This window comes from Anopheles aquasalis, chromosome 3 (assembly GCF_943734665.1).
Source record: "Anopheles aquasalis chromosome 3, idAnoAquaMG_Q_19, whole genome shotgun sequence".
Taxonomy (NCBI): Eukaryota; Metazoa; Arthropoda; class Insecta; order Diptera; family Culicidae; genus Anopheles; species Anopheles aquasalis.
The window spans coordinates 6054169-6070000 of record NC_064878.1 but is presented as its reverse complement, the minus strand read 5'-3'; the positions used below and the strand labels follow the sequence as shown (position 1 = coordinate 6070000).

Below are 15832 nucleotides of genomic sequence, written 5' to 3'. Positions count from 1 at the left end.
ATTGTTTTGCTGCCCATGGCATAAACAGATCCTTAACGAGAATGTTAGTCCGTGTGTGCTTGCTCAGACGGGTGTGTCTGGCGCTGAAATTCGTCAATTTCTGAAATAGAAAAATAAAAGTACAATTGTAGATGGGTTGTTTTTTTTTGCAACTTTGCGTAACTGTCTAGAGTAGGTGTACCGGAAACCGGTACTCTAGATATCCCATTCCCCCCCTCATGTGCATCATGCAAATCCCGTGTAATATCTTACGACGTCGAAAAACAGCAAATAATCAGCAAACAGTACAACACGGCAATCACGTGATTGCACTTATCGCCCACCGGAAAACGAATGATCAAAGTATAGCTCTCGTAAGTGAAGCGGATGACAAATTTAAATGTGTATAAGTACCGCTGCTGGTTGAACACAAACTATCGTGACGAATGGTAAACACTGTCGCCCCGTCGTTCGTTTAACCAAATGAGTCATGAGTTTGTTAGGTGGAATATTCTACCAAGGGTGTATCAACATTTCAAGGGTTGCCATTCTCAAACCGCAAACGAAGCAAATGAAGGGTGGTTTTGTTTGTAATACCAGTAGGCAGGTCTGACGTTGTTAGTTGTCGCCGGGAAACGTCTAGACCTTTCTTGTCGTAATCATTACTTTTCGGTATTCCGCTGTTTCATAATAACCCCATTAGTATGCTTTGCCAGTCGCTTGAGTCAGATGGGGCCTCGCCTTATGCTGTTGGTTGTACTGTTTGAACGAAAATTCACGTTCCCGCATGCCACACACACCATTCACCAAGCGTCGATGAGCACAGCTGGCCAGCAATGTTGATAAGGCTGCCGTTGGTAGGTCTTATCTTTCCAAAATTGCTGTTCATTTGTTCAACTCTCACTATCTCGGTTGATGATGGTTCGGGGGAAACGGACAGCAACTGCCACCAATAAGGTACAATCTGGATAAGCTAATAATAATGTTATCAGCAATGCCAAAGTCGGCATGCTGTCATCAATCGACAATTGGTCTATGAAAGGCCTTTAAGGCACTGATTAGGTCCAATCAATCATTTCACGGATTCAATGAACCGGTTCTTTGGGGCAGGGGGGAATACGGGTACAGGTGCTTACCTGGTTATTGTAATATCCTATGACTTAAGAATCCAATCCACGGGCTTTTCGCTTAATCCTCGCATATGGGCCGACCGCTGGATCGGTAATGAAATCGTACAACACGCGCGTCCAGGAGGTGTGCTGCGGAATGTTGTCGTAGAACTCGGGCGCGATACGTTTCACCTCCGGTAGCAACCGGCCCGGTACGGCCGGGAAATCGTGATGCTCGTTGTGGTAACCAACGTTGAAGGTGATCCAGTTGAGCGGTCCGTAGTACGAGTACGTCTCGAATCCCTTCGCAAACATGTAGTGCTCCGAAATGAAGTGACCGGCCACCGGGTGCAATCCCATGGCGAGCAGTGAGCCAACGATGAGGTACACCATCACCTTCCAACCGAAATAGTACACGACGATCGTGTTAAAGACAAGCTGTATGACTCCGTTGACCAGCTCCAGCTTTTGTGGCGGCTTCGGGTTGACGATAAGCGGCCGGAAGATGTAGAACAGTGGCTGCAGGCAGACCCAGAAAAACTTGCCGAGCGTGGTGCAGAAAAGCTTCGCCTCAACGTAGGTGGGCAGGTCGGTATCGATCACCTCATCGCCCTGATAGCGGTGATGCTCCAGGTGGTATTTTTTGAAAGAAACGGACATCGGCAACCCGATCGGCAGATTGCAGAAGAAGCCAAACAAACGGTTAGCCATCGGTCTCGCATGCCCGAACGCCAGGTTGTGGGCAATCTCGTGACACGCCAGCATCAGCGAGTGGTTAATCACGCCACCGAAACAGTAGGCCATGAGAAAGATGAAATTCCACGATCGATCTTTCATGACGAACAGCATCGCGAACTGAGTCAGCACCATCGCGCTCGCCACCCACTTGAATTGCGGGTCGTATCCGAACAGCTTCTTGATTTGGGGATACTTTTCCAGAATCATCTTCCGCCGGCTGGCGTGTGGTTCCTCGGTGTACGTCCACTCGAAATCCGTTCGGGAGACGTGCTGGCCCATGATGATGGCGGTGCTATTCCAAACGAAAACTGTCGCTTGCTGCTAAATCACCAACTCGCACAAACTATCCGCGGCTGCAGCCGGCCACCAAAAACGCCGGAATTTCACAACGCGCACACGATTTCGGGGAAAGCAGATCAACCAGCGACCATCCCTAGCAACCGCAACCAGTCAAAATCTGCTCGATCCAAATTCAAGCAACTACTCGCTAGGGATGGTCGCTGTTTGATGTGCGAACTGAAATACCTGCACCGCAATTCAGCGTCCGGGAACGTTCAGCGGGCGCGCTGTTTCAAAACAACCACCTGTTTATTTATTTTTTTTAACCGCTTGCTGTACGCGAGAATTTCAATGGTATTTTACCTTTGCACGGTAGCTTTTTACACCGTCGGCGTGTTCCTAGTTTCCGGGTTTATCAGCCTGCACTACACCGCATCGTTTCTGTTCACCCGTCATGTGCTGCCCAGCGAAGAGACGTATGATTTTATAATCGTCGGTTCCGGAACGGCCGGCTCGTATGTTGCGGCAAATATCCCGTCCGAGGATGTGCTGCTCCTGGAGGCCGGCTCGATGAGATCTTCCCTGATGGATGTTCCACTGTTAATGCCTTTACTGCAAGGAACACGGTATGACTGGCAGTACGAGACCGTAGCGCAGACCGGATCGTGCTGGGCCATGAACGGCAACCGCAGCCGCTGGCCCATGGGTTTGTACACTGTTATTAGCCGTTGCCATACTGACTTTAACGAGACGATTCATCACCAGGAAAAGTATTCGGAGGCTCCCACATGTTGAATAACATGGTTTACTACGAAGCGAAGAGAGACGACTTCAGCACGTGGTTTGAAACGCCGGAGCAGCTGGATTTGTTGATGGCATATTTCGACCGTCCAGCCGGAGAACCGTTGGAACCCGGTTACCACACCGAATTGGGCCGTGTTTTCATCCAGAGCGCGAAAGAGTTGGGCTTTGGTGAAGAATCGTTTTTCCGTCCATTACACACGACCCAGAAGGGCCGCCGGTGGACCACTAGTCACGCGTACGAGGCCCTTAATCGGATCCACCATGAGCGCATCATGAATGCGATGGTAGAAAGAATCATTGTGGAAGACGGCACGGCGAAAGGATTGATTTTTTCGAAGGATTACCAAAGGCACCGGGTGTTTGCCAGGAAGGGAATCATTTTGTCAGCTGGGACGGTTGGCACGGCTAAAATTCTGCTGCACAGCGGTATAGGTCCACGAAAGGAACTGGCAGCCATCGGGATCGAGTCAGTCGTCGATTTGCCGCAGGTCGGTAAAAACCTGCAGGACCATGTAGGCACCGGTTCCGATCTGCTGTTGCTGGGCAAATCGTTGAATCTTGCTCCTCTCGATCTGATACACCCGAGCAATGTGTTGAATTATTGGACAAAGGACCATCGGTCGTCGTCTCTCGCGCTCGGTGGTTGCGAAGCGGTTGGTTACGTATCGCTGGGCAGCAACTTTTCCAGTGATGTGCAGTTTATGGTACTGCCGGCTGGTGTTTGTTCCGATGGCGGGGTTCATTTGAGAAATATCGTCAACCTAAAGGACGCGGTATGGGAGGATTACTATCGGCCACTGGCGGAGAGGGGTCAACCGGTAGCCACTGTACTGCCGATTCTACTGCACCCGGAAAGTTCTGGCGAGATTGTTTTAAAAAGTGCAAACGCACAGGACCAACCCGCCATTAATCCCAACTATTTGTCGTCCGTCAACGATGTGAAAACGCTGCTGAAAGGGATTCGAATACTGCAAAAACTCACGGTACAAGAGTCGGCGAAGGAATTGAACTTAGAGCTCAATCCAGTGCCATTTCCCGGGTGTACCGAGCATCCGGCGGATAGTGATGCTTACTGGGAATGTTACATTCGATCTGTTACCTACACGGTGTACCATCCCGTGGGGACCTGCCGGATGGGGACGAATGGCAACAACTCCGTTGTATCGTCACGTAATCTGAACGTCCATGGTGTACAAAGGCTGTACGTGGCCGATGCCTCGGTCATGCCAGGCCTCCCCAGTGGTAACCCGAACTCGGTTGTAATGGCCATCGCCAATTACTTTATAGAAACAAATTTCCCAGTGAAATAAACGCTGGAAGAAGGCGGATTTTAAGTAGCAAGCAAAGCTGGATAATGTATTAATGTATTCTGATTGTTGAATGGCCTGATACGTGTTAAGCGAGCAATACAATTCCACTCAGTAAATGGTTACTGCGTTTACTGCGTCGGTGCCAGACCGAGCAGCGTGAATCGAACTTCGGTGGGATCCTTGGCGATGTGCTTCTGGCACACCTGAACGGCATCCTTCAGCATGGTTTCCGGGCTCGAGCTGCCGTGTTCGATCGGAGCACCCTTACGACCGTCCAGCTCGTACAGTTTACCACCGACGTGCACAAACGCTACGAAGTGGTGGTACACGGGATCGTTAACCGCCGGAGTGGCCGTTTGGCCTTCGCGAGCATTTTCTTCGTGTGCTTTGATGAACTGCTCGTTCTTATCTAGCAGCCTTCCGCGCTCCTCGGGCGACAACTCTTTGGCAGTGTTGTAGTAGTTCTTCAGAACGCTGCCCTCCTCAATTTCAATGTCCGGATTGTTCAGTACCGCATGGATCAGCGCGATCGTACCGCAAGCGTTGTGGATGTACTGTCGGGTAAAGAACAGCTCCTTCGGATACGCCCCCTCAGCGGCCCCGGTCTGCTCCTCCTTCGGCTTGTCTTCTTCGGCCTGCAAAGTGAGAGGCCAAAATGGAGAAAAATGGAGAACGCTCCTTGGCCAGCTCCATAAAAGGCACCCCTACCGCATCCTTGCAGGGAAACAGGAAAATCAACGATTTCACCGGCTTCGGAACCATATCCAGCAGCTCATCATCCATGCCGAAAATGTCGACGATGCTCCAGAGTGGCGAGACTCCCAGCTTCGCCATATAGCTGGACAGGACCTGGAGGGCAAGAGGAGGGCGAGATTAAGATGGTGAGTAAGGGAAACTTTTAATTAACGTATCCACACGCACCTCCGGGTTGGACTCTAGCGGTAGCCAAGTATCCATTTTGCTGGTCTGCAACAGTACGCGGTTGTGGTGAAAATGCGCAGCGATTGTCCAGGGGTGACTCGATTGGAACGGCTAATTTAATTTATCGATACTAACAGCATTAATGCCGAGGGAAACCGCACAAAGAACTTTCCTTCCCTTGAAGGTTAGCCGGCTTTTTCTGCTTTTTCTTCTTCAAGGATAATGGAAGAAGACGGCGATGACAGTGATGACAGCGCGTGTTCAAAAATCCAACGGGTTTTTAGCCCTTTTTTGGTCCATTTATTTCATTCGGAATCGTACAATAAGGCATTGGGCTCTACATTTATTTGCATGCTTCACTCTCTTTTGGGGAATTTTTTCAGCTTCGCACCCCGTTTATCACGTATCCCAGGCCCCTACCACGGTCACGTACTCCCCATTCTGGCCGATTCACCTAGCCAGCGTTATCTAATACACACGGCTTCGTTTACCCATCCTTCCCCGACTCATCGTTCTTTATCGCGCTGATAAGTTTTTTTTATGGTGATTGGATTGTTGTACGGTTGTACGTCTTCTATTTTTTCCACTTTCAGGCACACCCTATCGATTACGCACAGTGTGGAGCGGAGCGCAGCGATAAGATCGTCATGCGGTCGAGCTTAATCTTTTTTTCTGCTCCACTGCCGGACTGCTTTTCCATGAATCATTCGATGAAATGGCCGACTTTGCAGCTGCCGATGGTTTGGGTTTGTCGAGACTTTTTCGCTTGATCCTGGCGTACGGTCCGACGGCGGGATCGGTGATGAAGTCGTACAGCACTCGCACCCAGGACGTGTGCTGTGGCATGGTTTCATAATATTCCGGCGCAATTTTTTTCAATTCCGGCAACAAGCTCCCGGGGATGGCCGGGAAATCGTGATGCTCATTGTGGTAACCAACGTTGAAGGTGATCCAGTTGAGCGGTCCGTAGTACGAGTACGTCTCGAATCCCTTCGCAAACATGTAGTGTTCGGCAATGAAGTGACCGGCCACCGGGTGCAATCCCATCGCCAGCACAGAACCGATCAGCAGATAGGCGAGCATGCGCCAGCCGAAACAAATCACAACCAGAGCATCGAATGAGAGCTGCACGATCGTGTTGATGATCTCCAGCCTCGTCACGGGCAGTGGGTTCACGAACAGCGGTCTCAATCCGTAGAAAAACGGCTGCAAACAAACCCAGATAAATTTGCCAAGCGTGGTGCAGAAAAGCTTCGCCTCCAGCAGCGTCGGTACATCCGGATCCAGATCATCGTCAGCCAGGTGGCGATGGTGCAAGTTGTGGTACTTTTTGAACGACACTGACATGGGCACACCGATCGGCAGATTGCACCACATTCCAAAGTACCGATTCGCTAGCGGTTTGCCGTAACCGAACGCCATGTTGTGTGATATTTCGTGATTCGCAAGCATCAGCGAATGGTTGATAACGCCACCGAAACAGTACGCCACTAGTACAATCATGGGCCAGCTCTGGTTTTGCATCACATATAAACTCACGATTTGCGTTAAAACCATGGCCGACACGATATACTTGAAGCGTGGGTCCGGTCCGAACAGCTTCTTGATCTGCGGATACTTCTTCACCATTTCCTCCCGACGGCGAGTGTGCGGCTGATCATCGTACACCCACTCGAAATCCGTTCTGGAAACACGTTGCCCCATTTCCGGGACTGTTAGAGCGTTGGTCGTCCGCTGGTAACTTATCTACTGAATGTTCGGTACGGATCCGCACGGCGATGCGTCCGGCGAGTGTGCTTAGCTAACACTGGCGTAATACAAAACCTGCAAGGTCCATCAAACGGTATCGATGGCGACATTTGCTTTACCAATAGATAACAGCTTATCTATTCCTATCGAAACTGCGTTCGATACCTTGTGTGTTTGAGGTACATATCATTCATCACAATAATGCTTGGTAGCATTTGAGGACGGTTTTTTAGGCTAATTCGCGGCTACACTCCGCTGGGTGGCATTTCCGGTAATGCATGCTGAGTAGGCTCTTGTACCGGTACACCTTGGGGCAGATTGTACACGGGAAATCGATGCCACTGTGTGTAATTTCATGCTTTCTTTTCGTACACGAAGACTTGAATCGCTTTGGACACTGGCTACAGGCGTAGGGAGCGTTGGTAGAGTGCACCCTTCCATGTCGTTTCAGACTGTTCCTGTGAAATAATAAGCGAAAAGCGTTAATGCAAATACCGGATTCTCAGGATTTCTTCAGGGCTATTGGTTACGTGTGCTTGAATTTTTTCTGGCATATCTGGCATTCATACTTCAATTCACTCGTATGTATTCGCTTTATATGATCTCGGCGGTTCGAAGCATGGTTGAATATTTTAAGACAGATTTCACACTGGTACTGCTCACCAATATTGTGGTGGGTTCGCTGTAGGAATATAATTGAAGATTGTAAATTTGGTTACATTACGGAACATCTGGCGCACATCACATACCATGTGCGATTTGTAGGCGTTGTCTGTGGTGAACCCTTTTCCACACGGCTCACAAGACTTCACTATTATTTTCTCGTGTACCGTTTGCACGTGCCTTAATAGGTTGGCACCATTAGCCATCTGTACGGGGCAGTGTGGGCATTGAAGCATGTTTTCTTTGGTATGCGATCGAATGTGGTCGACCATGTTGAAAACTAGTGCACCACAAATACCGCATAATCGTTTTCTGTGCCTTCCGGATTTGTTTCGTTTCATTGGTTTGTTTGAGTTGTCGCATTCCGCTACCTCTTCTTTTGATTTCGCCATTCTTCGAGTCGATGCGGTAGTGTTCACCCGCGTATTTCTTTTCGATCTTAGTGTGTTGGTGGAGACTTTTGGAAGATCTTCGGAACGGATGGTTACATCTTCAAAATCATCCTGTTCGTTGTTTGTTGGCTCTTCTATCAGCTCTTGTGATTCTTCTTTCAGTAATGCTGGTTCATCGTGCACTTCATAGGTGTTTTCATCGGTCGGTTCGTTTTTCAGAATAATCTCGATGTTCAAAGGGTCGTTCTTTGCGTATGCGACCTCAAGATTCTCTTCCGCGATGTCGGATGAGCTAAGTTTATCAATAGGACCGAAAAGCTGCATAAACAGAATGTTTGCGTTTAGGCAGGAACGACGAAAATCCACTGCGAGTTCAATACGGTTGCTGCATTTTGAACAGACTGTAAGGCATGTGGTTTCGCTTTCCAGAATCTGCAACAAAATAAGAGCAAAGGATTATAAAAACGCAACGAACGTAGTCGCGGATTATGCTGAAATGCTCACCGAAATACCGGTCGTTTCCTGTATATCTTGCAACGAAAAAGATAGGCTTTCGATGGCGCTGGATAGTGGCATTAAGGATTCGCACTCCTGGCTCAGACAAAAGCGACAAAAGTTACTAATTTCACCTAAAACCTCCATCGTTAGAACGAGCGCCGAATAAGTTTACCAAACAGTTCCAAACTAAACAATCGATGAACGTTACGATTCATCGATGAACTCTACGATTCATCGATTTATTTCAGACAGATTTTATTTCAAGGAGATTTGCTTTCTCACAAAATACACAAGAGCATTTAGGATCCAGTGATATTTAAGATGATTTTTATATATTGGCGATCCAGAAGAGCTCGTATTTATTGTATTTATTTGTCTATTCGCCATTACACTCCGCTGGGTGGCATTTCCGGTAATGCATGCTGAGTAGGCTCTTGTACCGGTACACCTTGGTGCAGATTGTACAAGGGAATTGGATTCCGCTGTGTGTAATTTCGTGCGTTTTTTTCGCGTATGGAGACTTGAATCGCTTTGGACACTGGCTACAAGCGTAGGAAGCGATGGCAAAGTGTACATTTTCATGTTGCTTCAGTTTGGACCTGTAAAATTATAAACATAGGGCGTTAAGGCAAATGCATAGAATTTCTTTAGAGCTACTACTTACTTGTCTTTGAACTTTTTCTGGCAAATCTGGCATTCAAACTTCCATTCGGCGACATGTATTCGCTGTACATGTTCTCGGCGACTCGATGTAGTACTAAACATTTTGAGGCAGATTTCACACTGGTACCGCTCACCGATGTTATGTTGCGATCGCTGCAAGAAATGAAATATTATTTGATAGTCCATCAGGTAGTCTTGCAGTGTTTCAGGTATCTCTACGTCACGCACATACCATATGCGATTTGTAGGAGTTGTATGTGATGAAACCCTTGCCACACGGTTCACAAGATTTAATGATCTTTTTCTCGTGTACTGCGCGCACATGCGACAAGAGGTTGGAGGCATGAGCCATCTGTGCGGGACAATGCGGACATTTGAGAAGGTTTTCCTTGGTATGCGATCGTGTATGGTCATTCAGGCTGAATACTAATGCACCGCAAATACCGCACAATTGTTTTCTGGCTTTTCCGGATTTTTTACGTTTCTTTGGATAAGTTGATTTATCTTCTTCATTTTCCTTAGGTAGACCTTTTGCTTTCGCCATTCTACAATTCAATGCAGCCACGGCCACTCTCGCATTTGTGGTTTTCAGTTTTGGTCCTAACGAGTTTGTGGAGACTTCTGGCAGATCTTCGGAACTATTACCTTTATCTTCACAATCTTCCTGTCCGTTGTTTGTTGGCTCTTCTATCAGCTCTTGTGATTCTTCTGCCAGTAATGCTGGCTCATCGCGCTCTTCATAGGTGTTTTCATTGGTCGTTTCGGTTTGTAGAGTTATTTCGATTTCTAGCGGGTCGTTTTTTACGTATGTGAGGTACTCCAGATTCTCTTCCGCTATATTCGATAATCTAAGCTTTTCTGAATGACCGAAAAGCTGCATAAACAAAATGTTTGCGTTTAGACAGGAACGACGAAAATCCACCGCGAGTTCAATGCGGTTGCTGCATTTTAAACAGACGGCAAGGCATGTGATTTCGCTTTCCAGAATCTGCAACAAAATAAGAGCAAAAAAATATACAAACGCAACGAACCAAGTCGCGGATTATGCTGAAATGCTCACCGAAATACCGGCCGTTTCCTGTATATCTTGCAACGAAAAAGAGAGGCTTTCGATGGCGCTGGATAGTGGCATTAAGGATTCGCAGTCCTGGCTCAGGCAAAAGCGACAAAAGTTACTAATTTCACCTAAAACCTCCATCGTTAGAACGAGCGCCGAATAAGTTTACCAAACAGTTCCAAACTAAACAATCGATCAACTCTACGATTCATCGATTTATTTCAGACCCACGCAGGAAACGGAGTTGGTCGAAGGGTAATTCAAAATCAACGATGCCCGTGAAATGATCTCGACAAGGAGATTTGCTTTCTGATTACAAAATACACAAGAGCTTGCAGTATCCAGTGGTTTTAAAGATGATTTTTATATATTGGAGATCCAAAAGGTTTAAGCAACTTTGCAGCACATTCGATCGTATTTATTTGTTCATTCGTCTGTACAATCAGCTGGGTGGCATTTCCGATAATGCATGCTGAGTTGGCTCTTGTACCGGTACACTTGGTTGCATATTGTACAAGGGAACTGGATTCCGCTGTGTGTAATTTCGTGCGTTTTTTTCGCGAAAGAAGACTTGAATCGCTTTGGACAATGGCTACAGGCGTAGGGAGTGTTGGTCGAGTGTACCCTTCCATGGACTCGCAGCCCATTCCTGTAAAATAATAAGCGTCTTGCGTTAGAGGAAATGCAAAAAGATCACAGAATTTCTCCAGAGCTACTGCTTACTTGTGCTTGAATTTTTTCTGGCATATCTGGCATTCATACTTCAATTCACTCGTATGTATTCGCTGAATATGATCTCGGCGGTTCGAAGCATGGTTGAATATTTTAAGACAGATTTCACACTGGTACTGCTCACCAATATTGTGGTGGGTTCGCTGTAAGGATATAATTAAACATTGCAAATTTGGTTACATTACGGAACATCTGGCGCACATCACATACCATGTGCGATTTGTAGGCGTTGTCTGTGGTGAACCCTTTTCCACACGGCTCACAAGACTTCACTATTATTTTCTCGTGTACCGTTTGCACGTGCCTTAATAGGTTGGCACCATTAGCCATCTGTACGGGGCAGTGTGGGCATTGAAGCATGTTTTCTTTGGTATGCGATCGAATGTGGTCGACCATGTTGAAAACTAGTGCACCACAAATACCGCATAATCGTTTTCTGTGCCTTCCGGATTTGTTTCGTTTCATTGGTTTGTTTGAGTTGTCGCATTCCGCTACCTCTTCTTTTGATTTCGCCATTCTTCGAGTCGATGCGGTAGTGTTCACCCGCGTATTTCTTTTCGATCTTAGTGTGTTGGTGGAGACTTTTGGAAGATCTTCGGAACGGATGGTTACATCTTCAAAATCATCCTGTTCGTTGTTTGTTGGCTCTTCTATCAGCTCTTGTGATTCTTCTTTCAGTAATGCTGGTTCATCGTGCACTTCATAGGTGTTTTCATCGGTCGGTTCGTTTTTCAGAATAATCTCGATGTTCAAAGGGTCGTTCTTTGCGTATGCGACCTCAAGATTCTCTTCCGCGATGTCGGATGAGCTAAGTTTATCAATAGGACCGAAAAGCTGCATAAACAGAATGTTTGCGTTTAGGCAGGAACGACGAAAATCCACTGCGAGTTCAATACGGTTGCTGCATTTTGAACAGACTGTAAGGCATGTGGTTTCGCTTTCCAGAATCTGCAACAAAATAAGAGCAAAGGATTATAAAAACGCAACGAACGTAGTCGCGGATTATGCTGAAATGCTCACCGAAATACCGGCCGTTTCCTGTATATCTTGCAACGAAAAAGAGAGGCTTTCGATGGCGCTGGATAGTGGCATTAAGGATTCGCAGTCCTGGCTCAGGCAAAAGCGACAAAAGTTACTAATATCACCTAAAACCTCCATCTTCGGAACGAGCGCCGAATAAGTTTACCAAACAGTTCCACACTAAACAATCGATCAACTCTACGATTCATCGATTTATTTCAGACCCACGCAGGAAACGGAGTTGGTCGAAAGGTAATTCAAAATCAACGATGCCCGCGAAATGATCTCGACAAGGAGATTTGCTTTCTCACATAATACACAAGAGCATATAGGATCGAGTGATATTTAAGATGATTTTTATATATTGGCGATCCAGAAGAGCTCGTATTTATTGTATTTATTTGTCTATTCGCCATTACACTCCGCTGGGTGGCATTTCCGGTAATGCATGCTGAGTAGGCTCTTGTACCGGTACACCTTGGTGCAGATTGTACAAGGGAATTGGATTCCGCTGTGTGTAATTTCGTGCGTTTTTTTCGCGTATGGAGACTTGAATCGCTTTGGACACTGGCTACAGGCGTATGGAGTATTGGTAGAGTGCACTCTTCCATGTAGCTTCAGCCTCTTTCTTCAAAATGATATGCAAAAAGCGTTTAAGTAAATGCAGCGAGACCGCTGGATATCTTCAGAGCTACTACTTACTTGTCTTTGAACTTTTTCTGGCATATCTGGCATTCAAATTTCCATTCAGCGACATGTATACGCCTTATATGTTGTAGGCGGCTCGTTGTTGTGTTGAACATTTTAAGGCAGATTTCACACTGGTACCGCTCACCGATATTATGTTGCGATCGCTGCAAGAAATGAAATATTATTTGATAGTCCATCAGGTAGTCTTGCAGTGTTTCAGGGATCTCTACGGCACACACATACCATATGCGATTTGTAGGAGTTGTATGTGATGAAACCCTTGCCACACGGTTCACAAGATTTAATGATCTTTTTCTCGTGTACTGCGCGCACATGCGTCAAGAGGTTGGAGGCATTAGCCATCTGCACAGGACATTGGGGACATTTATGGAGGTTTTCCCTGGTGTGCGATCGCGTATGGTCGATTATATTGTACACTAATGCACCACAAATACCGCACAACCGCTTTATGTTTCTGCCGGATGTGTTTGGCTTGGTGGCTTTATCTTCTTCGCTGTTCCCAATCCTTTGTTTTGCTTTCCCTTTTCTGTGATTCAATACGGTGCCACCAACTCTCGTATTTGGAGCCGTTCTTTTAAGTCTCAACATATTTGTGGTGGTAGGTGGAAGAACCTCGGAATTGCTATCTTCATCGTCACAATCGTCGTGTTTGATATTTCTTCGCTTATCGAACAGTTCTATACACTCTTCGGCAGGTAATGCCGGCTCATCGCGCTCTTCATAGGTGTTTTCATCGGTCAGTTCTTTTCGTGTAGCTATTTCGATCTTCAACGGGTCGTCCTTTACGTATTCGGCAGCGTCTTCCAGATTCACTTCTGCAACGTTCGATGAGCGAAGCTTGTCGATGATATGACCGAAAAGCTGCAAAAATTTAACGTTTCCCTTTATGCAGGAACGACGAAAATCCACCGCGAGTCTAATGCTGGTGCTGCATGTTGAGCAGACTGTAAGGTATGCGATTTCATTATTAGGAAACTGCAACAAGAGAGAAAAGATGTTAGTATGGCAGAGGATGGACTGATGCTTACGCTAAATTCCTCACCGAAATACCGGTCGTTTCCTGTATATCTTGCAACGAAAAAGAGAGGCTTTCGATGGCGCTGGATAGTGGCATTAAGGATTCGCAGTCCTGGCTCAGGCAAAAGCGACAAAAGTTACTAATTTCACCTAAAACCTCCATCGTTGGAACGAGCGCCGAATAAGTTTACCAAACAGTTCCAAACTAAACAATCGATGAACTTTACGATTCATCGATTAACTCTACGATTCATCGATTTATTTCAGACCCACGCAGGAAATGGAGTTGGTCGAAAGGTAATTCAAAATCAACGATGCCCGCGAAATGCTCTCGACAAGGAGACTTGCTTTCTGATTACAAAATACACAAGAGCTTGCAGGATCCAGTGGTTTTAAAGATGATTTTTTAAATATTGGAGATCCAAAAGGATTAAGCAACTTTGCAGCACATTCGATCGTATTTATTTGTTTATTCGTCTGTACATTCAGCTGGGTGGCATTTCCGATAATGCATGCTGAGTTGGCTCTTGTACCGGTACACTTGGTTGCATATTGTACAAGGGAATTGGATTCCGCTGTGTGTAATTTCGTGCGTTTTTTTCGCGAAAGAAGACTTGAATCGCTTTGGACAATGGCTACAGGCGTATGGAGTGTTGGTCGAGTGTACCCTTCCATGTAGCTTCAGCTTCGTCCTGCGAAATGATATCATATGGTGTTATCGCAAATATAAAGAAACCGCAAGAATACTTCAGAGCTGTTTTCTTACTTGTTTTTGAACTTTTTCTGGCATATCTGGCATTCATAATTAGTTTCACCAATATGTATTAGCTTTATGTGCTCACGACGGTTCGAAGGATGTTTGAACATTTTGAGACAAATTTCACACTGGTACATCTCACCAATATTGTGGTGCGCTCGCTGAAAGAAAACAATATAACAAAGATTTCAAAAGGGTGTAGGCGTGTGGAAATTCTGGATCTACCAGACCAGCACATACCATATGGGATTTGTAGGTGTTGTCTGTGGTGAACCCTTTGCCGCATGGTTCACAATACTTGACTATTATTTTCTCATGTACCGCTTGCACATGTCTTACCAGGTTAGTCCGATTAGCCATCTGTACGGGGCACTGAGGGCATTGCAGCAGGTTTTCTTTGGTATGCGATCGTGTGTGGGAGATCAGATTGTACACTAGTGCACCACAAATACCGCATAATCGTTTTCTGTTTTTCCCGGATTTGTTACGTTTGATTGGTTTGTTTGAGTTGTCGCCTTCGCATTCCCCTTCTTTTGATTTCGCCATTCTTCGATTGGATGCTGTAGTGTCCACCTCCATATTCACAGTTTTCCTTATCGATCTTAACGTGTTGGTGGGGACTTCAGGAAGATCTTCGGAACGGATGGTTACATCTTCAAAATCATCCTGTTCGTTGTTTGTTGGCTCTTCTATCAGCTCTTGTGATTCTTCTTTCAGTAATGCTGGTTCATCGTGCACTTCATAGGTGTTTTCATCGGTCGGTTCATTTTTCAGAATAATCTCGATGTTCAGAGGGTCGTTCTTTGCGTATGCGACCTCAAGATTCTCTTCCGCGATGTCGGATGAGCTAAGTTTATCAATAGGACCGAAAAGCTGCATAAACAGAATGTTTGCGTTTAGACAGGAACGGCGAAAATCTACTGCGAGTTCAATGCGGTTGCTGCATTTTAAACAGACGGCAAGGCATGTGATTTCGCTTTCCAGAATCTGCAACAAAATAAGAGCAAAGGATTATAAAAACGCAACGGACGTAGTCGCGGATTATGCTGAAATGCTCACGGCAATTCCGATCGTTTCCTCTATATCTTGCACCGAGAAGGAGAGGCTTTCGATGGCGCTGGATAGTGGCATTAAGGATTCGCAGTCCTGGCTCAGGCAAAAGCGACAAAAGTTACTAATTTCACCTAAAACCTCCATCGTTAGAACGAGCGCCGAATAAGTTTACCAAACAGTTCCAAACTAAACAATCGATCAACTCTACGATTCATCGATTTATTTCAGACCCACGCAGGAAAGGGAGTTGGTCGAAAGGTAATTCAAAATCAACGATGCCCGCGAAATGTTCTCGACAAGGAGATTCGCTTCCTCACATAATACACAAGAGCATTTAGGATCCAGTGGTATTTAAGATGATTTTTATATATTTTTATATA

At 46.1% G+C, this 15832-nt stretch overlaps 6 protein-coding genes across 22 annotated transcripts in view; 1 reads left to right on the top strand and 5 right to left on the bottom strand.

Annotated features, from left to right (window-relative positions):
- The window catches only part of LOC126575992 (sphingolipid delta(4)-desaturase DES1-like), a 3033-nt gene extending 780 nt beyond the window's left edge, over positions 1-2253 (bottom strand). The window contains exons 1-2 of the mRNA XM_050237041.1: positions 1116-2253; positions 1-100 (exon numbers count right to left, since the gene is read on the bottom strand). The exon at positions 1-100 is cut by the window's left edge and continues 780 nt beyond it. Of these exons, the coding sequence (XP_050092998.1) occupies positions 1140-2105 (966 nt within the window). The 5' untranslated portion in view covers positions 2106-2253 and the 3' untranslated portion in view covers positions 1-100; positions 1116-1139. The remainder of the gene's footprint in view (positions 101-1115) is intronic.
- A 45-nt stretch (positions 2254-2298) lies between these two features.
- On the top strand, positions 2299-4255 carry LOC126575994 (4-pyridoxate dehydrogenase-like). Its single transcript, XM_050237043.1, has 2 exons — positions 2299-2811; positions 2871-4255. Exons 1-2 carry the CDS (start codon positions 2334-2336, stop codon positions 4217-4219), a joined length of 1827 nt encoding a protein of 608 aa, XP_050093000.1. The 5' UTR covers positions 2299-2333; the 3' UTR covers positions 4220-4255.
- Positions 4238-5337, bottom strand: LOC126575993 (ubiquitin carboxyl-terminal hydrolase). Its single transcript, XM_050237042.1, has 3 exons — positions 5141-5337; positions 4928-5068; positions 4238-4854 (listed from the first exon to the last, which is right to left on the bottom strand). The coding sequence occupies exons 1-3, from the start codon at positions 5174-5176 to the stop codon at positions 4348-4350; spliced, it is 684 nt and encodes a 227-aa protein (XP_050092999.1). The 5' UTR covers positions 5177-5337; the 3' UTR covers positions 4238-4347.
- Positions 5338-5400: 63 nt separating this feature from the next.
- On the bottom strand, positions 5401-6937 carry LOC126575990 (sphingolipid delta(4)-desaturase DES1-like). The gene has a single exon (XM_050237037.1). The coding sequence runs from the start codon at positions 6842-6844 to the stop codon at positions 5786-5788; it is 1059 nt and encodes a 352-aa protein (XP_050092994.1). The 5' UTR covers positions 6845-6937; the 3' UTR covers positions 5401-5785.
- Positions 6938-6997: 60 nt separating this feature from the next.
- LOC126575985 (zinc finger protein 256-like) lies at positions 6998-12052 on the bottom strand. 3 transcript variants are annotated; one of them, XM_050237027.1, is made up of 4 exons: positions 11915-12052; positions 11105-11842; positions 7420-7571; positions 6998-7347 (listed from the first exon to the last, which is right to left on the bottom strand). In XM_050237027.1, exons 1-4 carry the CDS (start codon positions 12050-12052, stop codon positions 7119-7121), a joined length of 1257 nt encoding a protein of 418 aa, XP_050092984.1. In that variant the 3' UTR covers positions 6998-7118. The 3 variants fall into 3 exon arrangements, with proteins under 3 accessions (XP_050092984.1, XP_050092983.1, XP_050092985.1); XM_050237026.1 differs by lacking the exons at positions 11105-11842; positions 11915-12052 and adding exons at positions 7639-8376; positions 8449-8614; XM_050237028.1 differs by lacking the exons at positions 6998-7347; positions 7420-7571 and adding exons at positions 10561-10811; positions 10886-11037.
- The window catches only part of LOC126575980 (zinc finger protein 211-like), a 19724-nt gene continuing 12684 nt past the window's right edge, over positions 8793-15832 (bottom strand). For 5 of the 15 annotated variants that reach the window (XM_050237006.1, XM_050237003.1, XM_050237001.1 and 2 more), the window contains exons 2-5: positions 13668-13799; positions 9338-10093; positions 9107-9258; positions 8793-9041 (exon numbers count right to left, since the gene is read on the bottom strand). In XM_050237006.1, coding sequence (XP_050092963.1) covers positions 8819-9041; positions 9107-9258; positions 9338-10093; positions 13668-13799 — 1263 coding nt within the window. In that variant the 3' untranslated portion in view covers positions 8793-8818. Of the gene's footprint in view, positions 9042-9106; positions 9259-9337; positions 10094-10165; positions 10369-12293; positions 12543-12616; positions 12769-12847; positions 13601-13667; positions 13806-14093; positions 14335-14408; positions 14561-14639; positions 15387-15458; positions 15748-15832 lie in introns of those variants that run through there. The other 10 variants (XM_050237014.1, XM_050237011.1, XM_050237010.1 and 7 more) reach the window with 8 other exon arrangements.